Below are 18,572 nucleotides of genomic sequence, written 5' to 3' on the forward strand. Positions count from 1 at the left end.
TATAAAGAAATAAATAAAAATGATAATTAAAAATGAAGGATCTAGAAGAAACTAAGTTTTTAAATACTACATTTTCTACAGTAAATAATTTTTAGTTTGCTTTCCCTACCATTTAATTAATCCTACATTATTTTCTAAAACAGATATTCTCACTTCCTGAAGTTTTCATATATTTTGCCCTTAGGCTGAAAGCTTAACATGTGCTAAAAATAAACACACATGCCCCCATATGTTTTCTATTTAGGTCACACAAAGTTGGAGCATCTCGATGTGCCAACTAAGAATCTGACTCTAGTCAGTATGATGACAGTGCAAAAAACACCTCAATCAAGAATATATTATTACATGCACACCATGTAGTTGATATATAAATATATCTTGCCACTGTGCCTACTTAATTACATGTACTATTTGAAGGAAATAAAATGAGATCAGGATTCCCAATATTTAATTAGTACACCTCAAATGGGAAGGCACTTTGTGAATGGGGAAAGGATGCTGCAGAGATGATGCACAATTCACTAACAAAGGCAATGCCAGGAAGACTGTCTGGGCAAAGGAGACTCCTTCAGTAATATGAAATAAAAAATGTACATATTGGCCTAATTATGTGATAATTATATGCACAGATGGTCTAAGACGTTTTAACTACTTCCAAGGTCTTATAAATAGATATAACTGATCAGTATATCTACTCCTGCCTATGTATTTGTTCGACTGGTTCGGAAAAGGGCAGGGCACAGCATATCACAGGGAAGATCAGTTTCTGCCACACTGGCAATCTGACAATGATTTTAGCTACAGAAGCTTATCACTAAGACAGTGTTAAACGTTTTGATTCAGTATAAAATTATGATTATTCCATCACAACATTAATACTAGTGTTAAAGAATATCACATTCTATTAACATAGTAAGTTATTATTTGATTCTTGCTAAGTAGCCTGAGACTTTTTTAAAAAGAATTCTATTTTGGAAAAATATATTCAGCATGACTCTGAACTTAAAATCTCTTATTCATACTTTTATTCTGCTTAAAATTTTTTTATTTTATATTCAGTTTTTTTTTTTAATAGAGTACACATAATTACTTCCCCTGAAAGTTACAAAGAAATTGGTAACTTTACCTTTTTTTGGGGGGAGGGGTTGCTTAAATAGCCAAGCAGATGAGAGATAAAGATGAGAGAAGTTTTTTTACTTTACTTTTTCATTTTTATTTTATTTTTTGTTTTTTGCACCATGTAAAGGTATGGTTTATTTTAAAAAAGAAAGTACAAATTTAAAAACATAGTCAATCTTTGCATAACTTTCAAAGGGAGATGGTAGATCCTCATTATTTGTGATCTTTAAAACAAGAAAGAGTATTTCCCATTGCTCATCAAATCTTGTCAGAGCTACATGAGGAATGTTTTCTTGTCTGGACCATCTTATGTGCTCTTAGCGCACTGACCCGGCTTCTTCAATGACACTCTGCTAAACGCAACCCCGCCCACCTCCAACTGCCATGGGGATCACCTGACTTCGTCAGAATCTCCTCATTTTACTCCCTCTTAGAAATTTGCAAGAAATCCAAATTCCCATGTGAGGTAGACAAAGTCCCTTAGAACTTGGGCCCAGCAGCTCTCCGGCCTTCCCTCCGGTCCCCACACCAGTGTGAGCTTCCTCTGACCTCTGGGGACTCCCTGACCTTGCATGTCATTGAATGCCTTTGCCTGTCTTTCTCAGGAGCCCACCCTAAGGCCTTTCTGAATTGGCCGGAGCCTAATAACTGCCTCCAGATTACTGTACTTCTTAATACTGTTTACAGGAATTCTTCAGATCAGCTTCTAAACAACTCTTCAAGCTCGGAACCCTGAGGCAATCATTACATTCTCCCATATTTAATTTTGTGGAAAAGGTTATTTGCAAATCAAGCTGTTTTGCTTTACAACAATATCTGATGTCAGTTTCTCCGCTTTTTTCTTACTGAACAGGAAATCTTACCCATTACATTTTCCCCCCCATAAGACTTTGCTTCTCCACACCTGCCGTTACTTCTCCCTAACTCACTCATGAAGTCGCCCCTACCATCTCCTTTGCAATGCAACTCCATCCTCCACATAGCCCTCTAGCTGTTCTTTTCAGAAAAAGACCGATAATGGACAGAAAATCCAGAGCAGTAAGTAATCAGAGGACCTGAATGACAAGACAGACCCAAGAGACACACACCAATCACTCCCCCACAGCGGCAAAGCACACATTCATTTCAAGCTCATGTAACCCTTCCCCCATGGTAAGTCATGTAAGTCACAAAACAAATTTAAGTTTGAAACTTACCAAGCAATTTTTCTGGCCACAATAGAATAAAACAAAAAATCAATAGCAAAAGAAAACTGGAAAATAAACAATATGTGGAAATTAAATAACACATTCTGTAAGATAAATAAAAATGAAAACAACATACCAAAACTCTTGAGATGCAGCACAAGCAGTACAAACAGTAAAGTTCATAGTCTACCTTAAAAAAAGATGTCAAATAAACAACCTAACTATTCACCTTAAGGAACTAGAAAAAGAACAACCACCTAAGCCCAAAGTTACCAAAAGAAAGAAATGACCATTATTGCGGAGTATAAATAAATACAACAGAAAATAGAGAGACAGGAAAAAAAGCCACAAAACTAAGAGTTGGTTTATAGAAAAGAAACAAAAGTGACAAACCCTTAGAGTCCAGGGGTCCTCAAACTTTTTAAAGTGGGGGCCAGATCACGGTCCCTCAGAGAGCTGGAGGGCCGGACTATATGAACTACTAATTCCTACTGTAACACCTCGGCTGCGCTCACTGCCTAAAAAACCTGGCGGGCCGGATCAGACTCCTCTGCGGGCCGCATGTGGCCCGCGGGCCGTAGTTTGAAGACGCCTGCTTAGACCAATGGTCGGCAAACTCATTAATCAACAGAGCCAAATATCAACAGTACAACGATTGAAATTTCTTTTGAGAGCCAAATTGTTTAAATTTAAACTTCTTCTAAGGCCACTTCTTTAAAATAGGCTCACCCAGGCCGTCGTATTTTGTGGAAAAGCCACACTCAAGGGGCGAAAGAGCCTCATGTGGCTCGAAATCTACAGTTTGTCAACCACAGCCTTAGACTAAAAAAAATAAAAAAATAAAAAAAGACTCAAATAAAATTAGAAATGAAAGCAGAGACGTTACAGCTAATGCCACACACATAAGAACTACAAGCCTATATGAACACTTATATTCCAACGAACGGATTCCAATAGGAGCAAAGGCTCCGTTTTTGGAAACATATCACCTAACTGGATCACTGCTCAATGCCTCCTATAATTCTCCCCTGTAACCACTGCCAAACTACTGGCCAGAGGCAACACACTGATCAGGTCACTTCCCCACTCCCCATTTTCTATTGAAAAATAAAGATAGCCAAGCATTCAGACCCTTTATAACCCAGCCTCAAATTATCTTTCAAGATTTATCTTTGTCTATACCTTTATATAAAACTAGAGACCCAATGCATGGGTGGGGTCCCTCAGCCTGGCCAGCGATTGGGGCTGATCAGGGCCTGCTGGCCAGGGTGTGGGACCATAGGGTGGGGGTGGGGGGTTGCCTGGCCAGGGGGAGGGACTGCAGGAGTTTGACCAGCAGCGGGAGGCTGGCTGTGGGAGTGCACTGATCCCCAGGGGCAGCTCCTGCGTTGAGTGTACTCCCCCTGGTGGTCATTGCGCAACACAGCGACTGGTCGGCGGGTTGTTCAGACAACCAGTCATAACAGTGGCTTAGGCTTTTATATAGACAGAAGATACCTACTCACCTAAATTAATCTATTCACTGATTCTAAATGGGTTCTGCATAGTTAATGCTCATAATATTCCTCTACCTAGAATGATATTGATCCATTTACCTAAATCACCAAATTCTACTGTAATAGAACCCCCCTATGGTGCACCCACTTTGTGGGAGGAGGCCCTAGGTGAGATCACTTTTACATGTTGCTTCTGCTATACTGAATCAATAACACCTGTCATGTGACCCAAGGCAGCCTCCCTCTTCTGTAACTTTCCAGGAGTCCCCCAAAGGGGCAGGAACTGCAGCACCTGGAGGCGTGTTGGAAATGTAGACTCGCAAGCCCACCCTGACCTACTGAATCAGAATGTGCATTCTAAACAAAATTCTCAGGTAATCTGCACCCATGATAACGTTTGTTTAAAGGAGACCAGGATGCTGAAACCAGTTTGGCTCAGTGGATAGTGTTGGTCTGCCGACTGAAAGGTCTCAGATTCGATTCCGGTCAAGGGCATGTACACTGGTTGCGGGCACATCCCCAAAAGGGGATGTGTAGGAGGCAGCTGGTCGATGTCTCTCTCTCTTCGACATTTCTAGCTCTCTATCCCTCTCACTTCCTCTCTGTGGAAAATCAATAAAATATATTTTTTAAAAACTTACTAAAATAAATAAAGGAGACCAGGAGGAAACATGGACTACAGAAACACAGTGTGAATACTCAGAAGCACGAAGATTTGTGATCATGATCTAAAGTGGTACTAGTCAGGAGATGTGTGTGTTCTTCCAGCTGCACCCAGCTGTACAGGTTTAGGCACCAAGAAGAGAAAGAGAAGGATTTAACCAGGATTTGGTTAGTCAAACAAGTAGTTTAGCAAGAGGAGCAAGAATATCGAAGGAGTTTCCAAAGAACACTAATTACAGACCATGATGTAGCAGGGAAAGGAGAGAACTGAGGATAACAGGGACAAGAAACCGTTAAAAGGCAGCCGAGTCAGGATCAGAGGTCCAATAGAGTGTAAGGACGGGCAGGGAGTTAGCTGGAGAGACGAGGTGGTAGTCAGAGGTAAACTACTTACCACCGAAATTAATGGAGGAGGTGTCGTTTTGGGCGATGACTAGGCCTACAGGGTAGCCACAGGAATCAGTGGCTGAGACAGGGTGGAGAATAAAAGTCACTGGAGGAGAGGGATAAAAGATCTGAGACTCCAGAAAAGACTACCTATGGGGACACTGAATTAACTATAGTGATAATAACCTAGGAGCCAAAAGAGCAAGATTGAAGGCTGAAATGATATTTTAGTAATTTAATCATCATTTATTTAGTCATCATTTGATAAGGCTGCAAGGGATACAAGGTTCTCAGGAAGAGCCAGATTTCAGTTGGAGCAAGGTGGTCACCGAAGAGGCTAAGGACACAGGAGATTTTACTTGACTTACCATGAAATGAGCACTACAGATGGGCAGGTGTGTGAGGCAGAGTTAGAAAAAGCAATGATTTGTATGAGGAAGAGCCAAGGGCGATAAGGGATGATTTGAGAGACCCAGGCTTCTTGTTTTAACTGACAGCAACAGGAATAAAAACATGACGATATTAGGCTGATAGTCCCAAAGCAGGGAGCAGTTGCAAGATTCTGACTTTTAAGGTTTTGCCATGATTATGAGTTCTGGGAATCCTATGACACCTGCAGATGGAGGCATAGAAGAAAGAGCAGTCGTCTTATTCTGAGAGCAGAGGCCCTCAGAGTACTTCCACCAGGAAGTCTTCCCTGAGTGTTCTAGCCCAAAGCAAACGTTCCGTCCTCTCAATGTCTATAGCATTGATCGATATCATTACACAACCACTCAACAAGTTTTCATTATTTCCATCTAGTAAGTGTTCAGACACTTTTGCAATATTTTCTGACTTACACTGTAGGCCCTTTCTGAGTGCAGGCCATCACATAACTGCTCAGAGCACCTACTCAAAGCTCTGAGTCTGGCAGCTGTGAAGAAGCCAAAGGAGAATGAAAGATGCATTAAATTATGGGGGGGAGAGGGGGTGAAGTGTGAGAGAGGTGGGGGGACTGGGTGAAGGTGGGCAAAGGGGAGCAGGAATGGGAACATCTGTAATAGTGCCAACAATAAAAGTAAAGTTATAAAACAAATAAAATTGTTCAGCTTTTCAATAAATAAATAAATAAATAAATAAAATATATCTAGAGAGACATCTGCCTTCATTAACTAAAAAAGAAACAAAAACAAAACCCACCCAAACTTCCAGTGTTGGAACTGAAGGAGTAATTCCCTCAAAAGGAAGCATTTAAAGCACAGCCCTAACCTGAAAAGTTTCTCTTTAACTACTCCGCCTCCAAAACCCTAGCCGGGATGCGGGAAAGGGCGTGCCCCTTTAACACTGATCCAACTGTGGGCAAAAGAGTTTTCCTTGATTCCTCACAGCACAGCTGAAACAAAACTGGGACGTTAAAAAATATTGGAGTAAAAGGCTAAAAGATGCAAAGAAGGATAAAATGGTAAAGATGCAAAAAAAAAAAATCTTTGATTTTAAGGAACAGATTATAAATTACCACTCACTTACCTTTAATTTATAATCCAATAAACTAGTCCCTTCCTCATTCTTGGTCACCCCCATCCCCCAAATCTTTGAACATCATCCCAGAGGAGTAGCCTCCTAGGAAACCCCAAAACTTTGCCCAGTTTCCTGGGTTTCTGTTCCTAAGGCCCTGCCTCTTTCTTGATTGATACGACACCAGAGAGTCGACGCTTCAAAGCTATCAGAATCCTCCGAAACCTCAAACATGCATAAACTGATCCAATAACCTCAGCACTCATCACCTGGAGGCGGGGTATGTGGGGAGTCATTCCTTCAATTACTTCTCCTTTGTACTAGTTAAAACCTTTTTATATCAATGATATCCAATTTAGCTTTTGCAGTATCAGTGGCCTTCTAATTATGAAGACAAAAATTGAATTCCAAACAATTTAAAAAAACTCCACACGGTATTTTGGGCAAAAGAAATATTCACAGAAAAACAACAAGTATGAGATGTGAAAGTATCTCTTATCTGAACTCATACATTTAACATTATGTTCTGAACTAGTGATATATAAATGTACTCATGTACATATGAAACAGCTAAGAATAGTAAATTGGTTTCAGATATTATCACACTGAGAAAAACTTCTAATTATGGGAAATTACTTTACAAATGAAAATATATGCAGCAGGACTTTACAGGAACTCAGTTATTACAACTAAAGTTGAAAACTGTAGTGCTCATCCTAAGGAATGGTTCTAGAATTTCTCCAAGTAAAAAACTCACTGAGTCCATTTGTAAATTATTTAAATAAACTCACTGAATCAACTTGTGAATTATTTCCCTTTGGCTGTCTTATTATTCAATATGCTTTCAAGGAACATGATGATGAAAGAAGAAAAACACCTCTTTCTAACATAACCATACTGGCAAGAACATTGACATTATCAGTATTCAAAGAATGTCTTGGCAGGTTAAACCTTCATAAAAAGAAGAAACACTATCTAATCCAAGATGTCAAAATAGCAATAGTACTTCTCATATTATGTGTAATGTGATTGTTTGCTTGTACAGCAAAATTTTTTTTCAAAAAAGGAAAAGATGCCGACATTATCATGTTTAAATTTTAAACAAAGGCACAAACATTCTTCAGAAAAGCACATAAAATAGGATAAGAGTAGGCATGCTTAAAAGAAAAAGACTAAGATCAGAAGGGAAATCACTGTTCAAAAAGATTTAGGAAAATGTGGCAATGCTGTTTTTGGAAGCTTAACAATATTTTTTTAAAGTTCGAGGCCCAGCAGCACTATTAAGAAACAAAAAATAGAAAAACAATCTGTACTGAGAGAAAAAGGCTTGAAGATGGACGGTTTGCTGTGGCTTAGTCCACGGTCTCCTTGTGCAATAATAGCTGATGCCTAGGTTACGGAAGACTTTTGATAGTCTGACATACTGTCACTGCACAGCACCCTCAGCACACTCTCAGGACTCGACGTTACCGAAGGCCATCGAGGGACTCGTGGTTGCTCAGTGTAAGTTCAGACATGTTGCCCTCCAAAAACAGTAACATGCAGGATAAAACCCTGCTTTTCTTTCTTAAAATACCTATGCTGATGATCTTACAGTAGCTGAGGAAATAATATAAACTTATCCAAAGCTTATAAGCTATGTGTGCGTATATGTATATATGTATGTGTGTGTATATATAAATATATATATATTTGACTTTAAATATTCATTTACATTACTTGAGGCAATAATCTTGTTTTATTCTTCGATTATGTTTTCTGTTACTTAACTTCCTTCTTTAGTTGTACTCACTTCTATAAATATATAGTTCCCATCTTAATATTTTACCTTTTCCATCAGTTTTCTCTTCCTGATCACTATTTCTTGTCTTTGATCTTTTTTTAATTGGTTACACTCAACTTGTAATTAGTAGACAAATTGGATCAAGAGGTCCTAGTGTTATTTGCATTAGCAGGACAAGCCGCTACCCATTGCCTTCCCGAGGAGTCATGGCATGGCAGAGCTGGAAGAGATCTCACGGTATCATTTGGTTGAGCTCTATGCCAGCAGGAACAGGTGGTTGACTATTCTTAATGTTTTCCTTTCTTTTTAATGACCAAAGACTTTTATTATAAATAGTCTACCATAGCCTGGTTTAATACAAAATTTTAACAAGTAAAAACATGTGGAGTAGAAAGAAAATTGGGTGAAAACAATTCTTACTAGAAAATAAAACTATTCCTCTGATCACTCAGAAAAATAAAAAATCCTTTGATCACTCTGAGCTTCAAGTTACCCGTGCAAATAGAAATAATGCTGTCTGACTCACAAAGTTTGGTAAGTTCTCTGAAACCTGCAAAAGGACTGTATAAATACTAGAGGCCCGATGCATGAGCTTTGTGCAAGAGTAGGCCTTTACAGCCGCAGCGGCTGCCGAGGTCTCTCCCTGGCTGCCTGGATCCCTCTCTAACAGCCCCGGGCAGCAGCCTGGATCCCTCCTAGCTGCAGCCCCAGCTTTTGTCTGGAAGGTCATCCGGAAGAACGTCAGTCTAATTGGCATATTACACTTTTATTGCTATTGATAAAGTACTATTAAAATGGGAAGCAACAGAGTGTAAAGACCTGCACTCTGTAGGCATGTTAGTTTCAAATCCCATCACAATTTACTAGCCATGCAATACGGAGTGAAGTATGGGACCTTCCTGAGTTCATTTCAGAGGACAACTTCAAAACTGGTATGCCTACCTCACTTGACTAGATTATAGGAGTTTAACGTACTACACAGGTCCTGGCGTTATGTGGGTTCTCAATAAACTCCTTACTCCCCATCAGGCTTCCACACTTCTGCTGTGTGGTTCTGCCCTCCTTCCGTTACTTATTTCAAGGTACATAGGTCAAATTTTATGAAAAACAAAATAGTTAGAAATTATGTAAGCCTTTCTTTTCCCTAAGATTCATCAAGCAGCAAGAGTTCCTCATCAGCCCTGCTTTGAAAAATGTGAGAAAATAAGGTAAAGTTTCCTTTAAAAAATAAACTCTTCCAAAGAAGGAAGGGGTTAGAACAGTTGATGAAAAATGTCACTAAATTGCGAACTCCTTAAAGGAAAGAACAAATCTTTATTTATCTTCAGATTTAGGAAGCACAGAAACATTGCTTGCGTGAAAGAGTCTGTTGGGGGGAATCCTGATCTTAGAAATTAAGAAATGAAAGGTTCCATCAGATTTTATATAGATATTAAGTAACAAGATAAAGACTATTTACTGAGATTAAACTAAACAAATGAGGACAAATTTTAAGAAGGCTCTTTACATGTTTTAGATAAAATTCATTGTCCTTTTAATATTTCATATACAAAAAAAAATCTTACAGAAATACAATAATGCATACCTTGTTATGTATAAAAAGAATCCTTAAGTCAGGTTTAAGTATTCCATAGCTTATGAGGAGATCTAGAACTTTTTTTATTTCATCTTTACATTTTTTAGTAGTTGAGTAAAATTGCTTTCTTACAGGCAGGTTCTTAAACAACCTTAAAGCAGTTACAGTTGTACCTGTTGGTAGATAAACAGAGAGCATATTTAGATGTGGAAGGAACTTCAGATCTTTAAATCCATGTACATCAGTAATTAACCCCTTCTATCACTGAAGGCCAGTCCTCCTCCAACTTTGGCCAAAGATCAGCTTTGCTATTCTGATTCTATGTTGCACTCTTCTATTGTAACAGGACTGACCGGATAGGTGTGCTCTCTTCTTTGTGGTAAAAGCAAGAATAATCTTATTTCTACCACTGCAAAGGAACATGGGCTTACCAGAATGTAGTATCTTAAGAATTCTGCTGGTTGATGCTTATTTTACATAGCATATGTGATAACCTTAATTATTCCACTAAAAATTCTTATCTGAAATATCTAATTGCCTGATTTGATTTACCTTCATCTTCTGAAGAATAAATACTCAAAACAGGATTTTTTTTAAACTATGAATTTACTTAACTAAAAGCTGAAGATAGATATAAAAATTTATACTGCTTAAATATTGGGTTATTAATTAGCTCTTGTTTTAAAAAAAATGAAATTAGGACCATTTTTCCTCCAAATTCTTCAGCATAACAGTTGTTTTAAAAGTTCTTATCTGCTAATTCAAATATCTGGGTCATCTGTGGGTATGCTTATATCATTCTCTTGATTATGGATTCCATTTTCCTATCTTTGTGTCTCTCAATATTTTTATTTTCCCCGGACATTGTGTATAAAAGGACAATAGGTAATGAAGTTGGCAATACTTTCCCCCAGAGAAGGCACTGCATTTCCTCTGTCAACCAGTTAAAGAGTGGATCTCTTCAATACAATCAAGAGTTTATCTGTGTTGGAGCGAGTTGCCCCTTCATTTAGTTCCATTTCACTTCCAGGTTCTAATGTCTTAAGGATGGAAATAAATCTCTCATTTTAGCAAGGCTCTGAGACATAAGCACTGCAAGACTTAAGATATTTCTTTCCTCCAGCTTAGTCCCAACTTTCTTCATCACTTGTTACTCAGAAATCTAGGCATCCGAGGTGAACCAGCTCTGTATTAGAGGATCCCATCTTCCAATCTGTCATGTAAGCTCCCATGTGGCTATTGAACATTCAGCTGGCTTCTCCGAGGACCACAGAAGATCCCCTGTCCAGCGCAGCAGGTCTGCTCTGTTGCCAGCTATGCCTCCAGTCTCAGTCAATGCTCCCAGGGATGCCAGTGGCCACTAGTTTCTTCCTGTCTAGGAAAGGGTCCCCTTTCTCTGGAACTTCATTCATTTAAACTTCTTGGTGACAGTTCTTCAATGGTTTTTAAACAATACAAGTTTTAAAAATTATGTGCATTCTCTTCTTTGCTATATAGAGAGCAATGGTCTCTTGAAATCTTCTACATTCATCTTGCTGAAAAGTTATACTGCAATCCCTTCTGACCTACCATTTTCAAATTCAGATGTTCTTTTCTGAAAATTTTGCTAACTTTCCTCTTGGCAGCTGGTGGCTACTTTGAACTGTCATTACTTATTTACTCATCTGTGCTCTCCACTAGTGAGTTCCTGTGACAAATGTAAGGACATATACTGTAGCTGTGAATAGATGACATGAAGGAAGAAGGCAGGGAGAAATCAGTAGGGCAAAATGTTTAAGAAAAAAATATGCTAAAATATATGTTATATATCAGAGACTACAATATACCTAATATATGTTAATTGACAAATAATTATTTTAGCAGCTAAAAATAACCTCTCAGAGTAAACTGAAAATTACCAATAAGCCAGGAATTATGCATTGGAATAAAATTTAATGATAAAAAACTGCTGATTCCAAATGAAATATATAGCCTTAAAAAAAAAAAAGGAACAAGTCATATTGGCCAATAGGGAGGAGGCCCCAGTACACTATCATATTTTACAAGAGAACTGCTCAGCTCTCCAACGTTAGCACATTCTACAAACACCAGCATGCCAGCGCAGCCTGTGATGTGCTCCGTCATATTTTCCCATGATGCCTATTTATGTCACTTACACAGGCAGGGATCCATGTTCCTAATGTAAAGAAGTATGATTGTTGCATATATCAGTTTCCTTAAGCTATTTAATAACATTCCATTCTCAAATGAAAAAAGTCTTTCAGTATATGCACAACCAAACACAGCCGCGATTTATAAAAAACATGATGCCCTACTCTAATCACAGGGTAGGGAAAGGAAATATCCTGATCAGAGTACTTTAAATACCCTACTTTTGACATATGAGAAATTCCTACGGCAGAAGAAGTATTAAAAAAAGTTTTCTAGGAGGGTAAATAATGATTATCTAGAGTAAAGAGAATAGAAGTATAACATATCAAGTATAATAGAATGAGAAAAAAGATATGACTAAAACAAACAATTTAGTACTTGGTAAAACAATTTAAAAGCTCAAGATTAAATTTTATGTTTCTTATCAATTTTTTAAATGTCTTAAAAGTAAACAGAAGGTAAGGTTAATTTTAAATGGCATACTGTTATTAAACACATAAATGATTTTAAATGGCTAAATTAATCCATAAGACAAATACCTTTACAGGAACTGGAATCTCCAGTAAACTACCCTGTTTCCCTGAAAATAAGACAGTGTCTTATATTATTTTTGCTCCCAAAGATGCGCTAGATCTTATTTTCAGGGGATGTCTTATTTTTCCATGCGCTAGGTCTTATTTTCGGAGGATGTCTTATTTTCGGGGTAACACGGTATTTTTAAACATTTAAAAATATACTTCTTAAAGGGGTGACAAATTTTCTAATGCTTAAAAAAGATACAATTGTAATCTGTCCCTGCACCTACAGTTAGGCTATCTACAGGTGCCATCCTATTGGATGAAATGAGGAGTAACTGCTAAGTAAGGCTGTTACACCACAGCAGAAATTAATCTATGAGAACCCTAAATGCACAGGCATTAATTAAGATGGTTGGACTGTAGTTTTATCTTACACAGAAAACATTTAAATGGAAGCTGAATGACAGCTGGTGGTGAAATGTGAGTCCGTGATTCAATCACCCAGAAACTACCAGCACTAAGGCAATATAAACATAAAATGCTTTTTAAAGTGTTGGTGGATTTCAATAAGCTTGTTTTTTGAGGTCTTTTCCTAACCAATAAACTGTAATGAGGAGAAAAAAGTGATATTTGAAAGGCAAATACTACTAGTGTAGCAACTACTGACTTTCCGAGAATGTTGTTTTCTAAGGTGAAAGAAATATTGCAAAAGATCAAATTCATTAATTGACTGTAGAAATTCCTTACTATGCATACCTGATCTCACTAAAAGTAGAAGATGTGGGTCAGCAAGAAAAGAAAAATCAATCAGAAAAGAGGCAAAGATCCGAAGATTTCCATATTTAAGAACTGTTATTTCACAGTTCTCATGGAGATGAATACAAGAAAGCATGAGAAATATGAGTGATGCAAAGTCATGGCCATCCAGATTAGACCGGCTACTAATAAGATAAAAATAAATACATTTAAGTTTTATAAGGTGACTAGATTACTTTAAGTACTCTACTGGACAGCCACTCAAATAACTCCTAATGGTTTCCTAATTTGAACTTCTAAGAACTGGGGTCAGAGCATTTCTGGAGAGGAATCATATTTTAAAAGGCCTTCTCTGTGTCCTAATCTAAAAAAAAAGAAAAGAAAAGAAAAGAAAAATGTTAGTGTGTTTTCTTGGGAGTTTCTATTAACTCCATGTACATACAAAAATGTTAATTTTTAATGGGCAAAACTAACAGTTACTAATTGGAGATTTATTTTAAAAAAAGAATGAGAGAATTTGGCATCGGTGTTAAGAACAAGAAAATAAATTTCAATGAAGACAAAGCATTTGAAAAAATAAATCCACTAATTTAACATTAAAACTGGAGAGAAGAGTCTAGCTGGTTTTGCTCAGTGGATAGAACATCGGCCTGGAGACTGAAAGGTCCTGGATTCAATTCCGGTCAAGGCACATACCAAGGTTGTGAGCTCTATCCGCCATAGGGGGCGTGCAAGAGGCAGCCAATTCATGATTCTCTCTCATCACTGATGTTTCTATCTCTTTCTCCCTCTCTGAAATAAAACAAACATACAAAGAAAACACCTGAAAGGAAGAAACAATTAAAAAAAAAAAAAGACTGATAAATTATAGGGAGAGACCACAAAATTAAAAATGAATTTACAATACAAATTGGAGAAAAGCGGCAAACAACAAAAACACAAGTCCCTCTTCAGATCTAATAATTCCTTTGGACATGACTCTAAAGAGGTCATACCTTTAATGTTCTCTCAACTTTAAACATCCTATTAGAAGTAAGCAGTAAGAAAAAGATTAAAGAAGATATGTGAAACACAAGCCTAAAGAGATTATTTTCCCCTCAGAAGTAAATAGTAGAGATACTTAGAAACACAAGATGTCAATTAAAATACAATGTAATTATGTAAGTGTATAAAACACTAAAAAAATGAAACTAGACAACCAAGTTACACCATACACAAAAATAAACTCAAAATAAAGGACTTAAACGTAAGATGCAAAACCATAAAAATCTTAGAGGAATCCACAGGCAGCAAAATCTCAGACATATGCCAAAGCAATATCGTTACTGATACAGCTCCTAGGGCAATGGAAACTAAAGAGAAAACAAACAAGTGGGACTACATCAAAATAAAAAGCTTCTGCAGAGCAAAAGAAACCATCAACAAAACAGCAAGAAAGCCCACTGCATGGGAGAACATATTTGCCAATGTTAACTCCAATAAAGATTTAATCTCCAAAATTTATAGGGAACTCATACAACTTAACAAAAAGAAGTTAAACAACCCAATCAAAAAATGGGCAACGGCCCTAAATAAATACTTTTCGAAAGAGGACACACAGAAGGCCAAGAGACATGAAAACATGCTCAAAGTCACTAATCATCTGAGAGATGAAAATCAAAACGACAACGAGGTACCATCTCACTCTGGTGAGAATGGCTATCATCAACAAATCAACAAACGCCAAGTGCTGGCGAAGATGCGGAAAAAAAGGAACCCTCGTGCACTGCTGGTGGGAATGCAGACTGGTGCAGCCACTGTGAAAAACAGTATGGCGTTTCCTCAAAAAACTAAAATCGAAGCTCCCATTTGACCCAGTGATCCCACTTCTAGGAATATATCCCAAGAAACCAGAAACACCCACCAGAAAGGATATATGCACCCCTATGTTCATAGTAGCACAATTTACCATAGCTAAGATTTCGAAACAGCCTAAGTGGCCATCAGTAGATGAGTGGATTAAAAATCTGTGGTACTTCTATACAATGGAATACTATGCTGCTGTAAAAAGGAAAGAACACCTATCATTTACAACAGCATGAGTGGACCTTGAGAGCATTATGCTAAGTGAAATAAGCCAGTCGAAAAATGATAAATACCACATGATCTCACTTATTTGTTGAATATAATGAACAACATAAACTGATGAACAAAAACCGATCCACAGACAGAGAAGCATTGATCAGAGCATCAAACTCAGAGGGAAGGTAGGGGAGGGTGGGAATAAGATCAACCAAAGAACTTGTATGCATGCATATAAGCCTAACCAGCGGACACAGACAACAGGGGAATGAGGGCATGAGTGGGGAGGTTGGAGGGGGGGGTAGCAATAGGGGGATAAGGACACATATGTAATATCTTAATCAATAAAGAAAATAAATAAAAACAAAAAACCCTAAATGACCAATAGCAATAATTAATTAATTAATATATTTACTTGATGTAAATAATACAAAAAGGGAAGCAGTGGGTGAGGTATTAGATGAAACATTAGTAATGAGTTGAAAATTGTTGAAACAATGATGGGAACACTATTCTATCTACTGTGCACATTTTTTATGATCTCTGTAAATAAATACATTTTAAATTATTGGTTTAATCATACCTTGAGGGTATGGTTTATTAGTTTGATTACTAAATCAATAATGTTTTAGGCATTTCAATAAAATATTCCCCTTCATGTATAAAAGAGTCAACAGTAATCCAGTAAGAGTAAAACAAGGCTCTGACAGTTTTTACAGAGGAGTGACTAATCCATGTTGTTGTCTGAAGTCTTTCACATCGTTCCTCTTGAGACCAGTTCTAAGTATGCAGGAGACTGGGGCTAAAGGACAGGCTGACTGTCCACTTGGAAGTTAAGTAGCTATTATCAGGCCCAAACCCAAAGCAATCAATATACTGAATTTTTAAAAACTAAACTATTAAGACAAAAAAGACAAAGCATATTACAAAGCTACTCTCTTACCTTGACCAAGATGTGAAGGTTTTTGAGAAATTATGTGGCCACTGCCATCTAACACATACTGGGTGCTAAAATTATCAGCAGCTGTCCTGGTTGTAATTAAAACCTGGAATTTCAAAAAAAAAAAATCTAATAAAATTATGATTTTTGCAGAGGGCTCATTCTCAAGCCATATTTAAAATAATTATCATAGGGGGAGGGTAAAAAATAAAATAAAATAATTATCATATATTCACTTAAGTTTGAAAGGAATTTTACTTAATAAATTCTTATGACCACTTCTTTTATAATACTCCTTAGAGTTACACTAACAAATAGGTCAGTTTATAAATTTTTATGTTAAATTACTCATCTTTTAATATTTTATTCTACAAAACTCTACATAAAACAATCATATAAAATCGTAATACATGAAATGGCTATTTTTATTACGTGTATTATATGTACTATATGACTTACACCTGTAAAATGAAATACTTCAAACGCATTAAGAAAATTTGTTTTTGTTGGTAAATAATCTTTTTGTATGGTGATCATTTCCTGCACTTCTGTATTTCAAGTTAATGGTTCAAAAGAATAAAAACAAGGAGGGGGGCGGAATGGTATATGTACAAAGATAATAATTTAATAAAAAAATTAAAAAAAAGAATCAAAACAAATCAAACACATATGTATGGCCAATTTGTTCTTAAACCCAAGCTTTGAATTCACTGTTTAACTGTAAACTTTTTACTAATTAAAAAAAAATTAGCATTAAAACATGTAAGTATAAAAAAGGATTTAATTCAGTATGAAACATTTCCTAAGATGTTACAGTCATAGAAATATAAACTGAAGCAGGTCTGCACGCTCCCTCAGCTTTCTGTGTACCTATCTTGTGAGATCAGTAGGCGAGTGTAACAACAGCACACCACATCCCGCCAGAAAAATGCTATAGGTGGGGAGTGGGGATGCTGGCGAGTAAAGCAGGTGGATTCAGGAAAGGGCAGCCTCCCCACACTTCTGTGAACAATGCCAACCCAAAACCAGAAGCAATCTTTCTTGGCCATCCTTAGACTGAGCACAGCTGATCATCTTAAAACTAGAGGCCTAGCCGAGACCGGTTTGGCTCAATGGATAGAGCGTCGGCTTGGGGACTGAAGGGTCCCGGGTTTGATTCCGGTCAATGGTTGCGGGCACATCCCCAGTAGGGGGTGTGCAAGAGGCAGCTGATCGATGACTCTCTCTCATCGATGTTTCTAACTCTCTATCTCTCTCCCTTCCTCTCTGTACAAAAATCAATAAAATATATTTAAAAAACAAACAAACAAACAAAAACAAAAAAACTAGAGGCCTAGTGCACAGAATTTGTGCACGGGTAGGATCCCTAGGCCTGGCTAGCAATCAGGACCAACTGGGGCCTTCCTTCATTCTGAGCCGCCCCCTAGTGGTCAGCACACATCATAGTGAGCAATAGAACTCCTGAGGGAACAATTTGCATATTAGACTTTTATATATATAGACAAACCTATATAAATAAGGAAAAAGCCAGGTCCGCTGCTAGAAGTCAACTAGGTCCAGTTGAGTCTACATCTGGTGGCTGTCACCCTGTACTAGCCAGCCATGCACTCGCACTGTAGGCCACATGGCTCTGAGGCACATGTGGGTCTCCTGCACACAATTGGAAAGTCCCAATGAGAACAGTACGGCTTTTCTGGCTATCAGTACTAGTTCAGGCTACGAGGTGGCACCTATAAAATCCTGACTAGGGGAATTGCTCCAAAGCTGCTACTTCTGTGATGACTATTCTCTAATCATCTAATGCAATTATTTTACTTCTTCCAAAAATATATTCCATGATTCAAAAGTTGTATAATTTAAAATTTTTCCTGATAATTAATCTTAGTTTTCCTGCTATGTCACAACTCCACAGTGCCCAAAAGTGATTTCTTCTAGTAAAGTTCATCAAAATAAAGAAGACACACTGCTAGAGATTTTCTTTGTCTCTAATTACTCTATGATTATCCCTTTAAAAACAATTCTCCATTTAACCAACCACTTCTCCAAAATGCCAAGGTCAACTGAATTCTATTTCTATTCTCCAAAGAGCTGCCACCTGACCTCAGGCTGGTGTCACTGAGCAAAGGCAGCCCTGGAACTCTGAGTTCTGGTACTAACTCTGCCAGTGGCTTGCTAGATAGTCCCGAATAAATTACACTATCATCTTCAAGGGGAGGGTGATGATAAGATGAAGATGATGCTAATACTTTATAAGGTTACACAGGTTTTTGCTTCAACTACGTCAAAGCACTTCACAGATATTACTTGTTCATCTTCAAAACATTAATGAATAGTAAATATAATCCAGCCTAGATGAATAAATTGAAGTACTGAAAGGCAAAATAGGACCTAAGAGGTCATAATGTAACTTTTATGTTAAAGTAAAAAAAAATAGAACACAA

At 37.4% G+C, this 18,572-nt stretch overlaps 1 protein-coding gene across 28 annotated transcripts in view; it reads right to left on the reverse strand.

The window, feature by feature from the left end:
* PMS1 (PMS1 homolog 1, mismatch repair system component) overlaps positions 1–18,572 on the reverse strand; it is a 65,429-nt gene that overhangs the window by 32,580 nt on the left and 14,277 nt on the right. For 22 of the 28 annotated variants that reach the window (XR_006740611.1, XR_004985464.2, XR_004985468.2 and 19 more), the window contains exons 4-5: positions 16,135–16,237; positions 9,715–9,878 (exon numbers count right to left, since the gene is read on the reverse strand). The exons of 1 other annotated variant lie outside the window; for it this stretch is intronic. Coding sequence is in view for 17 of the 27 variants with exons in the window: in XM_045576246.1 (XP_045432202.1) it covers positions 9,715–9,878; positions 16,135–16,237 (267 nt within the window). In the remaining 10 variants the exon portion in view is untranslated. Of the gene's footprint in view, positions 1–5,441; positions 5,466–5,691; positions 5,766–9,714; positions 9,879–10,609; positions 11,423–16,134; positions 16,238–18,572 lie in introns of those variants that run through there. 5 more of the 28 variants (XR_004985469.2, XM_036423194.2, XM_045576251.1 and 2 more) reach the window with 5 other exon arrangements.

This window comes from Pipistrellus kuhlii, unplaced genomic scaffold (genome assembly GCF_014108245.1).
Source record: "Pipistrellus kuhlii isolate mPipKuh1 unplaced genomic scaffold, mPipKuh1.p scaffold_m20_p_79, whole genome shotgun sequence".
Taxonomy (NCBI): domain Eukaryota; kingdom Metazoa; phylum Chordata; class Mammalia; order Chiroptera; family Vespertilionidae; genus Pipistrellus; species Pipistrellus kuhlii.